The sequence below is a fragment of the Calonectris borealis genome, chromosome 9 (assembly GCF_964195595.1).
Source record: "Calonectris borealis chromosome 9, bCalBor7.hap1.2, whole genome shotgun sequence".
In the NCBI taxonomy this organism is placed as follows: Eukaryota; Metazoa; Chordata; class Aves; order Procellariiformes; family Procellariidae; genus Calonectris; species Calonectris borealis.
In genome coordinates this window covers 11,186,009-11,203,527 of record NC_134320.1, presented here as the reverse complement: position 1 = coordinate 11,203,527, position 17,519 = coordinate 11,186,009, and the positions used below count along the sequence as shown (strand labels likewise).

Sequence of the window (17,519 nt, the reverse complement as noted above, 5' to 3'; positions counted from 1 at the left end):
AGTATCTCAAGTAACATTTGAAGTTAATCATGTGCATGGTGTGTGAATGGATACATTCTTCATAGGAAGAGGCCTTTAGCAGAATTGTTCGAGAACAGAACTACTACCAATATTTTGTTTTTTCAATTTAATGAAGCCCTTCATATCTGATTCACGTTTTCTTTATCACTATGTAATTGCAATTTTTAAATTTATTCAGTATAGCAATTTTGAAAATATACTTTTAAAAATTTGGATTATTTCAACTAGGATGATCCTGAAATGACCTCCCTTTGTGCACTGCCAAATGTGCATAACACGAGATGCACATTTATTTTAAATGCTACATGTATTTATTTTGGGCAAACAGTTCTCTCGGCATTCTGAAATACATAGCACAAAGATACTACTAAGGAGTGACAGAGACTTAAAACTGTACCCACGAAATGGGCAGGAATCCGTAGAAAAATAACCAAATCCTCCCACCTTAAAATTAAATTGTTACACTTTAAAAATGTTTCATAAAGACAAAAGAAGTTACTGTATTTTACTTTTGTGTAGTTTCCAAATTATAATTTTGGTTGCAGTTTAATTTAGATTTAAGATGTCAATTGCATAAGGTGTTCAATTCACATGTTTTTATAATTCCGTGTAGGTCCACAAGGAGATCCTGGATTTCCAGGACCTGCTGGTGATCTGGGGTCAGTTGGACCAATTGGTCCTGCAGGCCTGCCAGGAAGACCAGGAGATGATGGAACAAGTAAGAGAAGTGGGGGATAAAATGTGAACTATATATCAGTAGGAAAGAAGGCAGCTAAAAGAAAACTGTTCTTTGTTCTTGCTTGATGCAAATCACCAACATAAGGATTTGAGTTCCTCAAAAAGTTCAATAAAAATATTAGCTCAGCACTTAATGGCCAAAAAAGAACCAAAATGATCCAAATAGAACATTAGGAATTACTAGAACAGAAGACAGAGCAGAATGCTACCATGCACTGTAAATCCATGGTATGCCTGTATCTGGAGTGCTGTGCTCAAAAATTCTATTCTCCATCTCAAAAAGATATAAAGGCAGGTGATGAGGATGCTCTGTATAAGGAACTAGATTAACTGGGATGTCTGGAAATGAGATAATGGGGAGGAGGAAAAGAAGCATTTGAAGGCCTAAAGCAGGAGCCTCTTTTCCTGGGAATCCTGGAAAACCTAAAAATTTAGATTTAAATCTTTGTTATATAGAAGCTCTTCTTCAGGATAGTTCTGAATGGTCTGTAATTTTCTCCTTGATATCTTGTAGTAATCATTACTATGAAGCTGTATGGGCCATATACCATCATTTTCTTTATAGGTCTGCCTGGCCTGCCAGGAGTAAGTGGGGCACCAGGACCTCAAGGTTTTCAAGGTGACCCTGGTTTCCCTGGAACAGGTGAATCAATCCCAGGAAGACCTGGATTTCCTGGACCACCAGGCCTACCGGGACAGCCAGGAAGACAAGGCTTACCTGGACTACCCGGTAGGTTCAACAGCAATTTATAGGTGAGAATATCATGCTGCATATTAATAGATTAATTGCTTTTGTTGCTCCTACAAAAACCAGAGAGGTGAAAAGTGCATTTTGACAGATATATCAAACTTTACACGTGATGTAGAACACATGTTTTTCCTATTAGTTGTCAACCAGCGAGATGTCAAGATTTTCATAGTTTTCTGGATGAGTTAAACCCACAAAGTAACATGGGTTACTTTGAAAAATGTCCCTAAAAATATATCACCTGAAGTTAACACAGCAAACTGGGGAGGAAACCCAAATCAGCATCCTTTAATAAAGAAACAAGAGTCGTAAAATTCTACAGTGGAAAAAGGAAGAAGTAATGGCAATGAAAAAAACATGTGTCAACATCAACTCTAGGCAGACTGACTCCTGTAGTATGATCTATAAGCAACGACTTCTAAAGCATTTCATAAGATCTCTAGCTTTTCCTGTGAGGATAACAAGATAAGGGAGAGGAGAACATACGACCTAAGCTGTGGAAACAGTCAACCTGATTTATGCTAGCTGTACAATTTGTTTTTTCAAAGGTGTAATCTGTACTGATAGAGGGATCCCTGGAGAACCTGGAGCCAAAGGTCAGATAGGCCTTCCAGGAAGAAAAGGTGAAAAAGGAGAAAAGGGTAAGTATGCCTGGATAGCAACAATTCAAATATGAGACCTTTGCCAGATACGTCAGACCTAAATTTGCACGAAGTTTATGGTAACTTGGAGGATAAGGCCCATCAAAGTATGAAGTTAAATGGCCTGTTGGCATTGAGGCTTCTAAGTCAGCAGAGTCATGTCAGTGCTGCAGTTATTCAGCGCTGTAAAAAGAGACTGATATGCTTCACTCCTTTGAAGGCCATAATGAGATAAAATGGTCACTACTCACACAGAAAAGAAAAAGGGCAGTGTTATTTTTTGTGTATTAATTTTGCAACTGTTCCAATGTAATTTTGACGCATTCACGTAGGCAATCAAGGCCTCTGCTTATGTAGTGCTGGTCCTCCTGGTCCCCCTGGTATGCAAGGACCTCCAGGTACTCAAGGAAAGAAAGGACAAATGGGATACCCTGGAAGACGTGGAGAAAAGGGCGATCCAGGCTTATCTGGTGCAATGGGATCACCAGGGCTCCCTGTGAGTAGTTTTCATGAGCTTCAGTAAATAAATAATATCAAGTTACCACTTACGCAGGAGGCACTTAAGCAGAGTGGTGGAGGAACTGCCCTGCAAAACTGTCTGAAAGTTTTATCTACTTTTGCTTATTACAGTCTTATTGGAGGATGCATTTTCTTAGCTTCTATCTGATTTCCCTTGTGGTGGTGGGCAGAATTTTACAGAATCCCATGCTGTGTTTGTGGGGTGGTCAGGAGGCTTAGGAAAGATGGTGTATTTTCATCTTGTTTTGTTTTGACTTGTTTTTACTTTTAGTTTTGAATACCCATTGTTTTTCTTAAAAACATTGTAGATGCACAAATTGCTGCACTGAAGATGATTTTTCAGGTATTTCAAAGGAAAGCATTTCCAGCAAAACCTTATCAAGGCAAAGAATTGCATGATGTCAGCAGGTCAAGATGGATTCTATGATTCAACATCCACCTCGGGGGGGGCAGGGTCTGAAGAAAAAGGAACCCTTGATTTTATTCAGGCATTTCAAGTAATTTTCTTTATTCCTTTTTTAGAAATTAATTGAAAAGCTTAATTTATTTGATATGCTTAATTTATTTTATGAGGCAGTCTGAACATAATGTGGAGTCTTTCACTCCCACAGAGCCTGAAAGGCATTGCTATTTGTTAGTGTTTCTCTCTTTACTGTTCCATCTTACTTTATAATCTCCCATTTTCAGTCACTACTCAGCCAAAGTTTGTTCTCCACAAGGATCAGCCATGATAGAGAATGCCTTGTCTCTCTATGCATACATATTAGCAATGAAGCTGAAATAAAGCTGGAATAAAATTTTTGCCCTTGATTTAATAGTTCTTAGAAGGAAAAAATACTATAATCATCAAAAGAAAGACTTTTCATTTGCTTGAATAACTTCCTTGCAATGTAACAATTTCATTTCAAGTTCCTCAAGAGCAGAAACTGAATGAACTTTTTGGTAGTAAAGATTCTGAGTACTAGAATCATTTGACATCAGCATACAATGTTCATTTTTTCCTAAGACCAGTTCGTTCCAGTGTTAATGAATCTGACCTCCAGTTTTTCATGGAAAAACCCTACAAAGATTTTTCATGGCAAGGTGGGGGGAAGAAAATAATTAAGAAATATTTAAAAGGTACCTTTAGGTCAGATGTGTATTTCTACTTTAATATTGGCTGTCAGCAGGATTAACAAACAAAACAAATTTGAGCTCAACACCTAGATGTTTCCTGGGTCAATAATTTGCTGGGTGATGCTTGCCTAACTCAGTGAAACCAGCTATTACTTTTGGAAACAGACTTATTTTCTTTAATGTGCTTCATATAGTTTATCTTATTCCCCACAGTAAGCAATAATTCAAAACACCACTTAATGTAGCTGCCTTAGGAATACATTATAAGATGATTTATTGGACTTGCTGTGATTTTATTCCACCACTTCTGTTCTGGCATGTGGAATGTACATCCAGGATGCTGCATACCAAAATTATGCCAAATAGAGGGGTTTTTTAATACACTTTCTTGTCTGTGAGAGCAATTTCTTTGAAAATATAGGTGGATATGCTTGGCTTTATGACTGTTCCATTATCGTTTTTTTTGTTTGTGTTTTTTGAGGTTTTGTTTTGTTTTGTTTTAATAGCAGAAGTCTTTTTCACATGAGGAATTCCTTAAAAGTTTCCAGAACGTTTTCTTTCAAAAGAAAGAAAACAAAACCAAACCATTGTGAGACTGAAGGAAGGAGGTGGAGGGGCTCTGTCATTCTAGTTCCAATGGTTTCATTACAAGCTTTGCATTTGGTTTTCTTTTTATTTTCTTAAAATTCTATTACCTGTGTGGATTATGTGACCTTTCAATCTTTTTGTTACTTTTGAAAGTATGCTTTAGCCCCTGTGGTTCTAAGTAAAGCTTGAAGCCTTGTCCTGAACACTTTGGTGTTCTTAGGTTATTTGAGAAACAAGGACAAAGTAATCAGTTTGGAAAGAAATTATTCACTTCAATACAGAAGTGCTTTGGTCTAATGATTGCCTATATATACATACTTTTTCCATTTTTCTGCTCTCTTTTCTTCCCAAATATTTCATTTCACTTTTCAAGCACTAATAACTGGCCACTGCCAACTTGAAGATCTAGACATTTTAACAAATAGTCACTACTTGTTTCAGATACACCACATTTTTCAGAATTCTCCTGCCTGTTTTACAATTATTATGATTTACTTTATAAATTGTATTTTCTCCACCTATTTCTTAGTAAAAGATTTTGAATAACAGAGGGAACTGGCTAATTAATATGTCAGTTTTTCAACCTTAGTGGCCTTTTACTTCTGTGTAAATTTCACATGGTTAAACATACTTATCCATGTGTACTGTTGCAAGATCAGGCCCTCACCAATGATGATATGCAAACCGCACCCTGCTTGGAGAACCGAGAGCACAAATCAGCATAAAAATATAGAAAAGTACTTCTTTTCCCCTCTAAACCTGTCAAGACATAGATTCTTCTGACAATACCAGGTACCTAACTAAACGTAGATGAAATTTTTTTATTGGCAGCTTTGTGGGCTTTCACTTCGCAAAAAAGCATCACTTACCTACTGCCATGTTCACTTCTGGGAGGACAGCCTCATCCAGCAGTCACCGCACTCCAGAGATTCCCTCCTGTGTAGCCTTGGTGGATTGTGGGTTAAAGTCTGCACAGGGAAGAGTTTGTGAATCGTTTGCATCTTAATATTCTTGCATTTACAGCCACAGCTTTATACAGCCATGGACCTGATTCTTCTAGCATTACAGTTTCTTATAGTTGTGTATCTGTGCATCTGGCAGAGTCAGGCTGAAAAGGCCAGGTGCCATTCACACACCTCTTTATAGATATCAAAAGAGATAAGCGTTTCTTTTGGGCATGTTACTTTAATTGATCTGGTTTTGGGAAACAATTCAAGAGCAAGAGATAGATATCTAATTTTCTCCTCAATTCCCACATTGATTTCTTGCTGGAGATAACTGACCTTTTTTTTTTTTCTTTTTTTTTTTTTTTTTTTTTGGTCAATGCTAAGGGGACACCCGGTTTTGCTGGACAACATGGTGAAAAAGGAGAGAAGGGTGATCCAGGAAGAGTTAGAATAAAAGGTAAACACAGATTTTATTATTAGCCTTTTTGTTTCCTATACAGTGCTTAGGCAATAGTGTGAGAAAACCATATTCATCTAGTCTTTAATGAAGTCATTAATTTAGTAAGTTACTGAAGCCTAGAGGTCATGTATATGCAAACTGCTTTCTTGGTACCATCTCATTCATTTTCTTCTTGCTCAACACAAGATCAACACAGGATTTAGTGGTTTTTACTCTATAGTTGAGCCATAAAATAGTTTTAACAGCTGGTTATTAATGCTAACAAATTACTTTTCATGTCATATGATTGATAATCAGGGTCTTACAGAGGTCTGTATAACAAAGACTAAGAAGAGTACAATTATTGTGAAAGCACGAAGAAATACTATTGTACAGAAGCCACCTCCTGAAGTGTCATATGCCAATATCCTAGCTGTTCTCTCAACTTAAATCACCAACATTCTTCTTGGGAAAAACTCAAAGTCTCAATGGCTATTCAGATTCCTGCTCCTATTTCTAAAAATTACTCTTGACCAGGCATTGAAGAGAAACAATAGGCCTCCAGTTGCACAACTGAAATTCTTGTAATTAAATAGATCAAAACCTCTCCACAGTTATGGTTATAATTTGCAAAAGCAAAAGAAACAGAGAACAACAAATTACAGCAATCTGATGGCAAAGCTTAGTTAGAAATGCTAAACTAATTATTTAGACAAAAGATTGTCCATCTTACTGTTTGTGAAAAGTTAGCTTAGCTTTGGATGCCTGTGTTTGTTTATAGATGTTGGAGCAGGGCAAAACATTTGCTGTTTATTTGCAAAGGATTTCTTGACACACCAAAATGAATCTTTGGGTTAGAATAGTTTTATTGTCCTTTATGCAAAAATGACATTTTCATAAACGTCAGTGCAAGAGAAATCTAGGGGTAAAAAAAGAAAAAATTAAAAACCTTTTGGGAGTATTGATGCAAATATTCTGCATCATATGGCATTGCTATATCTTGATTTCACTGAAATCAAGAATAAAACTCTGACTGATTTCAATAGCAAAATATTTTCACTCTATATATAGCATGAAAAAACCATGTTCTTGTGGTGCTTGTAAGCACGTCTTTTACAGAGAGACCAAGTTGTTTCATGAGGTGTCCAACTACATATTGCCTTCCTAAGCCTAAAATACTTCATTAAGGAAATGTGAATTCAGGAACTGGAAATTATCATACAGATATGATGAATGGTTACTCAGCATTTACCTGAGCAGAAACAAAAAAACCCAAAACTTACTGCAAATATTATACTTCATTTTTTTAAAATTATTTTAAGGAATAAAAGGTGAAAGAGGTCCTACTGGGGTTCCAGGATTTCCAGGCCAAAGAGGTAATGATGGCAGAGATGGGGAACTAGGATTGCCTGGGGAAAAAGGAGCTGAGGTACGTTTGATTTTCTCAGAATTTTTTTCCCATTACAGTGAACATATTGTCTTATGAAAGGGCTAGCTACTTAATGAAAAGTACCATTTTATCCAAATTCCTAGCAGATTAATCACTTTTATTATTTTATGTTAGCCTAAATCAAAAATGATAGTTTTTATCCATTGAAAAATTATTTCCTTGGAAGTATTACTGTTTATTTTGGTATTCCTGAATATGATTTCTGCACGTACTATGTGCCAATATTATGGGATCAGGAAGAAAAAAAAACCACACAAAAGTTTACCCTTTGTTGCTATTGCCTTTGAATATTTAAATCTACTAATATCATCTATGTAGTCACTTAATTATGGAAGAGTAGTTTCTCCAGATAATTCTCTAATATGGCTTTTGATAATCAAAGAGAGGAAAGAAATTAGGTCTTGTTATTTCTTAACAATTTCTTTCTTTTAGGGCGATTCTGGAGTACCATTGCCGGGTGATAAAGGATTCCCTGGGGTCCCAGGACTTCCTGGGCTAAAAGGACAGATGGGATTGCCTGGTTTGGGGTTTCCCGGCCCTCCAGGAGTCAGAGGTAGCCCTGGAGACTTTGGTGATACTGGTCATGTTGGGCCACCTGGTCCAAAGGGCCAGAAAGGTAATTTTGAATGTTTACATTAAGAACCAAATAACAAAATACATGTTTGGTAGCATCCATTACAGTTTCATGTGTATTATATACAGTGCTGTTGATTTGTAGTGAAAATCAATTTTGGCAAGCTCAGTGGTCATGTGAAATATGGCCACTGAAAAGTACAATACTGTCAGCATTTAGCAGCAGACAGAAGTGAGAATATGAATTGCTAGGGCCTTAAACCTGCAATGTGCCACTTGCACACTATCAGATGAATTCTTTTCTCGAGTACACTCGAGAGTATTCCCGAGTGTACAGATTCGCAAGGCAATGCTTTTTTGCTGAAGAAGCAGGAAAAGACAACTCATACTTAAGGCTTGGTCTGTTTTTTGGTTATAAAAAATTCCTACCAAAATAAAAAAAATCTACACTGATAGCAATATGTATGAACCAGAAATGTACACAGAATTGAGATGAAAATATTATTTCTTTCTTGCAACAGAGACTAGTGTAAAGACAAATTTCTGCGACAAGTAAAAAAAAAAATCTGTCTTTACAGAATACAACTGTATTACAACAATTTGAATCATTACCAACATTCTATAGAAAATAAGTATCAAGAAAAATATATTTTAATATTCTCCATCAAACCTTAAGTAATATGGAAATAACAATGTGCATAAACAGTCCCTTCTCTTTACCTTTGCACATCTAGTTGGTTAGTTCCACAGAAATATTACAGTAAATGTTCAGACTCCATTTATTCTAAGATCAAATAGGCCAGTTTCTTTCTCTCTCTTGCTTCAGGTGAGACCGTCTACATTACGTTACCGTACCCTGGAAATCCAGGTCCCCCAGGTTTTAAAGGTGTTGAAGGTACGTTTACAGATGGGAGAATTTTTGGTTTTAATTGAAATGGACTTTTAAGTTGCTAATTAAAAAAAAGAAGCTATCCTAAAAAGATACACTATTCTAGTTTTTCAAGAAATACATATCTCAAAATGTAAAACTGCAAATACACAGGAATATACTCATCTAATAGAATGAAGGGCCAGACAGCTGCAGTTTGCATGATCAAAAGGTGTGCAGGCTGCCTCCATAGAAATGACTAAATGAAGGTAGCTTGAAACTCTGTCTTACCTCAGATAAAATGCATGAGAGAGTCTGTAAAATGCGCAGATGGCTGGAGTCAGATAAGACCTAGAATATGCACATCTGGATACCAGGGAAAAAAAGGTGTGCAAGGCAAAGATATGCTGCAAGTCTGTAATTTCTAAAACTATATTGCTCATGGCAAGTTGCAGTTGAGCCCTAAAATCTGAATACTTATTACCATTACTTCAACTTGTTCAACTTAATTTAAATTCAAAGAACTCATGCAGGAACTGGCAAAATGTTGCTTGTGATCACTTCCAAAACATTTGAAACACTCCAGAAAATCCTGATCAGAACAAATAGAGATACTGGATTTTCAAGCTGCTTAATACAGTATTACACAGCTCCCTGACATCAGTATTGTGGGTGGTCGCTAAAATTTATACAGACATGAAAGAACAGGGATTAGTGTATTGAGCTCATCTGCACCATTCCAGAAACAGCATATAGCACAGGAGAACATAAGAATTTGAGTTGACACCTGTCATTCACTAGGTTAATATTGTTGATGTCCTGTAACATTAAAATGTTATAGCAGATTTTTTTTTTTTTCCTAATTTACTCTGGTGATTTGCAGTCTGCTGTTTATGGATTAGGGAACAAGTAAATTTAGAAAAACAGCAACCATGCATTTGGTTGTGACTTGGGTGGTGGCTCTTGCCCAAAATGTTAGAAGCAGATGAAATCCACTTGTCTTCAAAGTACATGAATTTGCATGGGATAAAGATGCAATACTGTTTCCTTAGATCACATATTTTAGAGCGCTCTCAGTTTTTTACATATTTTCTTTATGTTTCCAGGACCAAAGGGTTTAAAAGGACTCCCCGGTCGTCCTGGACCAAATGGCTTCGATGGGCAAAAAGGCCATCGAGGCAGGCCAGGAGCAGGAATCCCTGGGCCAGAAGGTGAATTGTGCTTTTCTTAATCCAGGAGAGCTGCTGGTCAAGCTGTAATGCATACATGCAGGGTAAGGTAGCTACCATGGTAGAACAGAATAGGAAGCACATTTCAACGAAAGCTAATAGAAAAGGAATCTTTACCAGTTTCCCTTTCTTTCCTCCAGCATTGCAGGTCCTGCAATAACCTAAAGCTCAGTGTCCAGAGAGGAAATATTCTCAGAAAACTAAGAACAAGTAGCATCATTTTAGCAAAGGGATTGAACTGGACAGGAGTGACACAAGATAGATGCTGCCCCAAAGAAAACCACTGTCACTTCCCACAGGAATAATTACCTCCTTCAATCCTCATGTATCATTAGCTGTGAATGAGAAACCTGAAATTTAATGTATGATGTTATTTTTCTTTGCAAAGTGATAGTTTAATTCTAGTTAAATTTGCATTATAATATTCCACAGTTTGGGGGGGGGGGGGGAATACAAAACTTCTGAATTATGCCCTATTTGAATTTTAAAATCATATCAACAGGCTTTCGAGGCAAAGCTGGTGATCCTGGTGATGAAGGTGAAAGAGGATCTACAGTTGATGGTAAAAATGGCCCTCCAGGTCCACCTGGCATAGACGGTCAGAAAGGTGTTCCAGGTGATACCACATATGGTCCTCCAGGAATCCAAGGCAACAGGGGACTGCAAGGACCCCCTGGTGCACAAGGAGCAAGAGGTGATCCAGGCATTCCTGGGCTTCGAGGTATGAGCCAGTTTTTATGAAGCGTTTCCATGTGTTCAAAGGAGAAAATCTGAGCAAAGTCAGTCCTGATTCAGATAAAACTTACTCTTACCTGGATCCATAATGGTGACTGTGAACGGTATGCCCAATTTTTATGTTTACATTTTTATAGTTAAGGTTGATCAGCCACTGAGGAGATCTGCACTGCAGGAAGGAGAAGATGCCTTTACCCAGTCCATGGAGTAACAATGCAGCTTCCTATTCTTACTACTGTTACTTGCTGCCTAGTGGCCATCTGTGTGTAGGGCCTCCTGCTCTGCACACAGATAGTCCCTGCCTCAGATTGCTTACTCAAATCTGAAAAGACTGGCAAAAGGTGGGAGAAAACTCAGGGAGAGAGGGGTGAGTTTCTTTGGCCAGAGTTATACAGTATAATCCTCAATATCTTGGGCACTACACTCCTCATTTCTGCAGCGGAGTTTTGCTGGTTGCTGCAGATGTCTCCACAGTGCCACTTCCTTCCCACTTCATAGCAGACTTTGCTGTTTCCCTTTATAGGTCTTCCTTTTGCCCAGCCCTAAGCAGACACACACACCCTTCGGTGCAGGGAACACCAATAGAACTGCCCCCAGTGCTGTGTAGCTGGTGCAGGCCAGTGAGCTCCTTCCATTCTGCTCCTACACATCAGAAACTAGCTTTTTATGCCATAAAGTCATCCTCGCCTGTAGGTGAGAGTTGAATTCGTATTAATTCCTTAAAGAAAGAAGCTCTTCACAACAGCCAATTCTAAATTGCAGAAAAGCATCAGTTTTCACAAACTACGCAAAAACCAGAGGATAAGTAAGATATTACAATAACTGAACATGTAAATTTCAAAATTACAATTAGGAATTCTGAGGGATGGCGAGTAATGGAAATAAAACATTTTACAATGTTTTTTGTTTCCAGGACAGCCTGGTATCCCAGGATTTCCAGGTGCCAAAGGTTTTAGAGGCCCAGAAGGTGATATAGGAGCACCAGGCTGTCCAGGCTTCCCTGGTCCACCATGTGATGCGGGCTTACCAGGGCCACCAGGACTCAGAGGTGTCATGGGCCTGCCAGGACCTCAAGGTACACAACATCCATCCGGTTGCCTCACAGCTCTAAGCTTTGCGCATCTTTTCTAGCAGATTTAATCACATGATTTTTGTGGCTGGCATGACAAATATTTCCATGGAGGCTGCTCATTAATGGGGGTGTACATCATGTTTTGCGCATTTCCTTAAACTCAAGGAATGTATAGTGTGCATCTCGGATGTTTCCCAACTTTCCTTCCCTTCCCATACTGTTCCTTAACTGACCAAATTACAGTGTGTTCACTGTCAAGTAACAAACGGAAGAGGTATCTCTTGCTCTGTTGTCCTGAGCAACTTAACTGAGCTCCTGTCATTACTGTGATACTTTTATCTTCCTTATTCTTAAATGGAACTGTTATTTAGGGAGAGCTAAGAGACACAAATATCAAAAGTATTTACGAATTAGTAAGAATTTTCACAGGGCACTTCCACTGATATGTCTCTCACTAAAGAAATACAAGAAAACAAACATTCCAGGTGAAAAATCTAGGCAGAGCCAGGACTCCAGCATGGTAGCAAAGTTTCCAAGTTATTTTGCCATGTTTGATGATATTCAAATTTATACCAAAATCTATCACTTTCTACTTTCTAGATAAAATTGCTAAACTCATTTTCTGCATTTACATACATAGATTAAAGCTCTTTTTCTCAGGCTTACCAGGCTTTAAAGGTCAGAGGGGAGACAGGGGCCTAGCTGGGCCACCTGGAATCAAAGGTCTCAAAGGCTCTCCTGGCTCACGAGGTCCCCCAGGTCCTCCAGGCTCCCGAGGACTTCCAGGACTTCCAGGCAATAAAGGAGCACCTGGTTTCCCAGGACAAACAGGTATGTTAAACACTCTGCAAACCACCTCATTTATAACTTCTCCCATAGAGGGAGCTATTTCTACTGATGTTAAAGCTAGGAAGTACTTTGCACCCTTCCCCCTTTCCAGCTTTGAGAATAAGACCCTGCAGCAGGGTAGAGGCCATAACAATAGTATCGTTTGTTCTTTCTCTTATAATAAAAACAAAGGGATGGTGCATCCTGGTGCTTTAGTTGTTTTACAACACTGACATATTTCCATGTATTATTTCCTGACTATTTGTAATAGGTTGTTGTTATAATGTGCTATAATAAGAACAATATACTTTTTATTACATCCAGACCATCTCCTTTACTGATGCAGTCTGTGAGTGTATGCTGATGAGTACTTGATTCTTGGAGAAGTAAGGAGGGGGGTCAGCAGAACTGCTACTTGGACTTCTGGAGGGCAGACTTTGGCCTGTTTAGGAGACTGGCTGACAGAGTCTCTTGGGAGGGCAAAGGAGTCCAGGAAGGCTGGACATTCTTCAAGAAGGAAATCTTAAAGGTGCAGGAGCAGGCAGTCCCCATGTGCTGAAAGATGAGCCAGCAGGGAATAAGACTGCCCTGGCTGAACAGAGAGCTTTGGCTGAAACTCAGGAAAAAAAGGAGAGTTTACGACCTTTGAAAGAAGGGGCAGGCAACTCAGGAGGACTACAAGGATGTTGTGACGTTATGCCAGGAGAAAATTAGAAGGGCCAAAGCCCAACTAGAACTTAATCTGGCTACTGCTGTAAAAGACAATAAAAATGTTTCTATAAATACATTAGCAACAAAAGGAGGGCTAAGGAGAATCTCCATCCTTTATTGGATGTGGGGGGAAATAGTGACAAAGGATGAGGAAAAGGATGAGGTACTTAATGCCTTCTTTGCCTCAGTCTTAAATAGTAAGACCAGTTGTTCTCTGGGTACCCAGCCCTCTGAGCTGGAAGACAGGGATGGGGAGCAGAATGAAGCCCCCATAATCCAAGGGGAAATGGTAGCGACCTGCTACACCACTTAGACACACACAAGTCTATGGGGCCAGATGGGATCCACCCAAAGGTACTGAGGGAGCTGGTGGAAGTGCTCACCAAGACACTTTCAATCCTTTGTCAGCAGTCCTGGCTAACCAGGGAGGTCCCAGTTGACTGGAAGTTAGCAAATGTGACGCCCATCTACAAGAAGGGCCGGAAGCAGGATCTGGGAAACTACAGGACTGTCAGCCTGATCTCGGTGCCGGGGAAGGTTATGGAGCAGATCATCTCAGGTGCCATCATGCGGCACGTACAGGACAACCTGGTGATCAGGCCCAGCCAGCATGGATTTATGAAAGGCAGGTTTTGTTTGACTAACCTGATCTCCTTCTGTGATAAGGTGACCCACTTAGTGGATGAGGGAAAGGCTGTGGATGTTACCTACCTAGACTTTAGTAAAACCTTTGACACCATTTCCCACAGCATCCCCCTTAAGAAACTGGCTGCTCATGGCTTGGACGGGCGTACTCTTTGCTGGGTAAAAAACTGGCTGGATGGCCGAGCCCAGAGAGTTGTGGTGAGTGAAGTTAAATCCAGGTGGCGGCCGATCACGAGTGGTGTTTTCCAGGGCTCAGTTTTGGGGCCGGTCCTGTTCAATATCTTTATCAATGATCTGGATGAGGGGATCGAGTGCTCCCTCAGTAAGTTTGCAGACAACACCAAGTTGGGCGGGAGTGTTGATCTGCTGGAGGGTAGGAAGGCTCTGCAGAGGGACCTGGACAGGCTGAATCGATGGGCCGAGGCCAACTGTATGAGGTTCAACAAGGCCAAGTGCTGGGTCCTGCAGTTGGGTCACAACAACCCCATGCAACGCTACAGGCTTGGGGAAGAGTGGCTGGAAAGCTGCCCAGAGGAAAAGGACCTGGGGGTGCTGATTGACAGCCGGCTGAACACGAGCCAGCAGTGTGCCCAGGTGGCCAAGAAGGCCAATGGCATCCTGGCCTGTATCAGAAATAGTGTGTCCAGCAGGAGCAGGGAGGTGATCGTGCCCCTGTACTCGGCACTGGTGAGGCCGCACCTCGAATACTGTGTTCAGTTCTGGGCCCCTCACTACAAGAAGGACATGGAGGTGCTGGAGCGTGTCCAGAGGAGGGCAACGAAGCTGGTGAAGGGTCTGGAGCACAAGCCTTATGAGGAGCGGCTGAGGGAACTGGGAGTGTTTAGTCTGGAGAAGAGGAGGCTGAGGGGAGACCTCATCGCGCTCTACAACTACCTGAAAGGAGGTTGTAGCGAGGTGGGTGTTGGTCTCTTCTCCCAAGTAACTACCGATAGGACAAGAGGAAATGGCCTCAAGTTGTGCCAGGGGAGGTTTAGATGGGACATAAGGAAAACTTTCTTTACTGAATGAGTGGTCAAGCCTTGGACCAGGCTGCCCAGGGAAGTGGTTGAGTCACCATCCCTTGGAAGTATTTAAAAGACGTGTAGATGTGGTGCTTAGGGACATGGTTTAGTGGTGGATTTGGCAGTGCTAGGTTAGTGGTTGGACTTGATGATCTTAAAGGTCTTTTCCAACCTAAACGATTCTATGATTCTATTCTACGATTCTGTGAGTAAGTGGAGAAATAGCTTCACATTATGTGTAACACTTACAAGGAATGTGACCTTGGTCCCAAATCATCACTGGCTAATGGTTAAAAGTTCTGAGTAACTACAGCAAAATCCTGTTTTCCTCTGTCTGTCATCTGAACAGTAGGAGTCGTGATTTCCAGTAGCCACATGCAAAATCTGGTGGTGTCTTAGGCTATGCATTGTATTTAAGATGTGTTGGGGATAACTGCTTTAGTAGTAAGTGTAGCCTAAATCTCCAGGAGGTGGCAGTAGGGAAGGGGAAGATGTTTGCTTCAAGGCAATCTGGATTTCAAGACAAGTTTGATCTTGGCACGAAGCCATGTTCCAACTATTGGTTCTCTAGCTTTGCTGATTTCCTAAGGAGTCCTTCTAAACTTCCTGCCTTTTGCTTTATACTCTTCCTTAGAATATGACAGCAACAGCATAGCAGACTGAATATGTAAATAAAGCATTTAATATTACCAGGAAGCAAAGGGATTCAAGGACCCCAAGGATTCTCAGGACTCCCAGGAACACAAGGCCCAATGGGAATCTCCGGTGTAAAAGGTGAAGAAGGAAAAATGGGTCCACCTGGGCCTAGTGGAGAATGTGGAGATATGGGAATAAAAGGTTTGTAAAAATCCGCTTCACTCTGTAGTTATGTTACTGCTATGTTTAGTTTTACTACTACTGTGTTAGGAATATATTTACTTTTTCTTCTTGTTATAAGGGTATATTCACTTCTATTTTCAGAAACACTAAATCTAGTTATCTCGCTTATGAGTGCATAATGAAAAATAACTAAAGAAAAAAAATTCCACTAAGATCAATAGGTGCATTTACTACTAAATCAGAGTAGGATCACTTATTCAAACAAACCTTGAATTTTGTCCTGTACACATCTGAAACTTTAGATTTTTCAAGTTTTCTATCATATTGTCTGTGTTCTTCAATCTATGTAAAACATACAGGAAATAATCTCTCTAAATATTAATATAGGAAAGAGAATAACCATCTCCAAGGTGCAATCACAGACAGTACACTGTGGAGTGGACAATACAATTGCCATCTTTCATATTCCAGACAAGCAGGGAATAATACTGATTTAACGTCACCTGGGTTACTACTGAATTAACTAAAAAGCAAGAGAAGGATAATAAATTCTGTTAGCAGTGAGTTACCTGCTGAAACAACTGAGAACTGCATTAGTATTTGAAGGCTTTCTCTGTTAGGGAAGTCTTCACTAAAATTAATTTTCAGGACATGTCACTCATGAGGATTTACTTACATTCCGTATGTTCGGTTCAAAGGTGAAAGAGGGCCTCCAGGAGACAGTGGCTACGTTAACATCCGTCTTGAGAAAGGACAAAAGGGGGAACCAGGGTTTCCTGGTGAGAACGGATTTAGAGGTGAAAGAGGTAAGTTCATAAAATAAAGCTCTGCATACACACACATTCATCTGATAGAAATCACTGGTATTTTTCACAGGTTTGGACTCGTAGCTACAGTAACATCCAGCAACCTTATTGTGTTTATAGATTCTTAAACTAGCAGGCTAGTTTCTTTGGACAATTACTAAGGCAATACACAAAGTGCGAAAGCATAGCCATATTCAAAATAAGTGTCAAGTAATGCTTGACTATATTGGTCATTCTCTTGTTCTGCAATTAACTTCAGGTGAAAAAGGCAATATTGGTTTCAGAGGCACCCCAGGATTTCCAGGGAAGAATGGTATCCCAGGACTGCCAGGTGACCATGGTGACACTGGACTGATGGGGTTTCCAGGATCACAGGGTTTCCCAGGACCAAAGGGCTTCAAAGGAATTACAGGTTTTCAGGGACAACCAGGTGACCAGGTAAACAAAGTGGTAGTGAAATGTCCTGGATTTTGCAGTTACCTCCTGCCTCCAAGAAATATGATGAAGGGTACTTGTATTGTACTTACCCATTAAATGTTCCTCCTGAGAAGAGACTGTCAGTATAATAGGAAAGGTAAATTCCTTAAAGCAACACTTCAACGCTTTGGTTACATTTTAGCTGGAACTGTAATCAGAGTCAACAAAGGGCTCCTCCCCTCTCTCCTAGCTGCATGTTGTGATTTTGTTATATTGCCACTTGGTGGAAGTCCAGGCTACATGCACTAATTAGGGGGGCAAAAATGGATGCACAATCAAGTCTTTAACATTATTCCTAAGAACAGATTGATGAATCACTTACTGCAGAGATCATAACATAGCAGCAGCACAAGTATGAAATTAATATATAGCTGCTTCTTCATATCTTGCTATATGGAGCAGCCAAGCCAATAGACAAGACAAATCAAGTTGTCTGTGCCCATACCGACAACTTGCACCAAACAGAACCCAGGCAAACAATATTGCTCAAGAACAAATATAGAAAACTGCACATATATCACGTATGA

General features: G+C 39.9%; 1 protein-coding gene and 1 long non-coding RNA gene across 2 annotated transcripts in view; one reads left to right on the top strand and one right to left on the bottom strand.

The window, feature by feature from the left end:
- Positions 1–17,519, top strand: part of COL4A4 (collagen type IV alpha 4 chain) — a 76,339-nt gene that overhangs the window by 39,535 nt on the left and 19,285 nt on the right. The window contains exons 20-34 of the mRNA XM_075158215.1: positions 635–739; positions 1,325–1,489; positions 2,056–2,148; positions 2,481–2,644; positions 5,703–5,775; positions 7,080–7,186; positions 7,640–7,823; positions 8,607–8,675; positions 9,755–9,859; positions 10,380–10,598; positions 11,526–11,687; positions 12,345–12,515; positions 15,584–15,727; positions 16,408–16,515; positions 16,775–16,953. Of these exons, the coding sequence (XP_075014316.1) occupies positions 635–739; positions 1,325–1,489; positions 2,056–2,148; positions 2,481–2,644; positions 5,703–5,775; positions 7,080–7,186; positions 7,640–7,823; positions 8,607–8,675; positions 9,755–9,859; positions 10,380–10,598; positions 11,526–11,687; positions 12,345–12,515; positions 15,584–15,727; positions 16,408–16,515; positions 16,775–16,953 (2,048 nt within the window). The remainder of the gene's footprint in view (positions 1–634; positions 740–1,324; positions 1,490–2,055; positions 2,149–2,480; positions 2,645–5,702; positions 5,776–7,079; positions 7,187–7,639; positions 7,824–8,606; positions 8,676–9,754; positions 9,860–10,379; positions 10,599–11,525; positions 11,688–12,344; positions 12,516–15,583; positions 15,728–16,407; positions 16,516–16,774; positions 16,954–17,519) is intronic.
- Positions 1–17,519, bottom strand: part of LOC142085828 (uncharacterized) — a 46,610-nt gene that overhangs the window by 11,200 nt on the left and 17,891 nt on the right. Inside the window, exons 5-8 of the long non-coding RNA XR_012674835.1 lie at positions 16,386–17,237; positions 15,581–15,694; positions 12,351–12,494; positions 5,241–11,299 (exon numbers count right to left, since the gene is read on the bottom strand). This is a non-coding gene — a long non-coding RNA (uncharacterized LOC142085828). The remainder of the gene's footprint in view (positions 1–5,240; positions 11,300–12,350; positions 12,495–15,580; positions 15,695–16,385; positions 17,238–17,519) is intronic.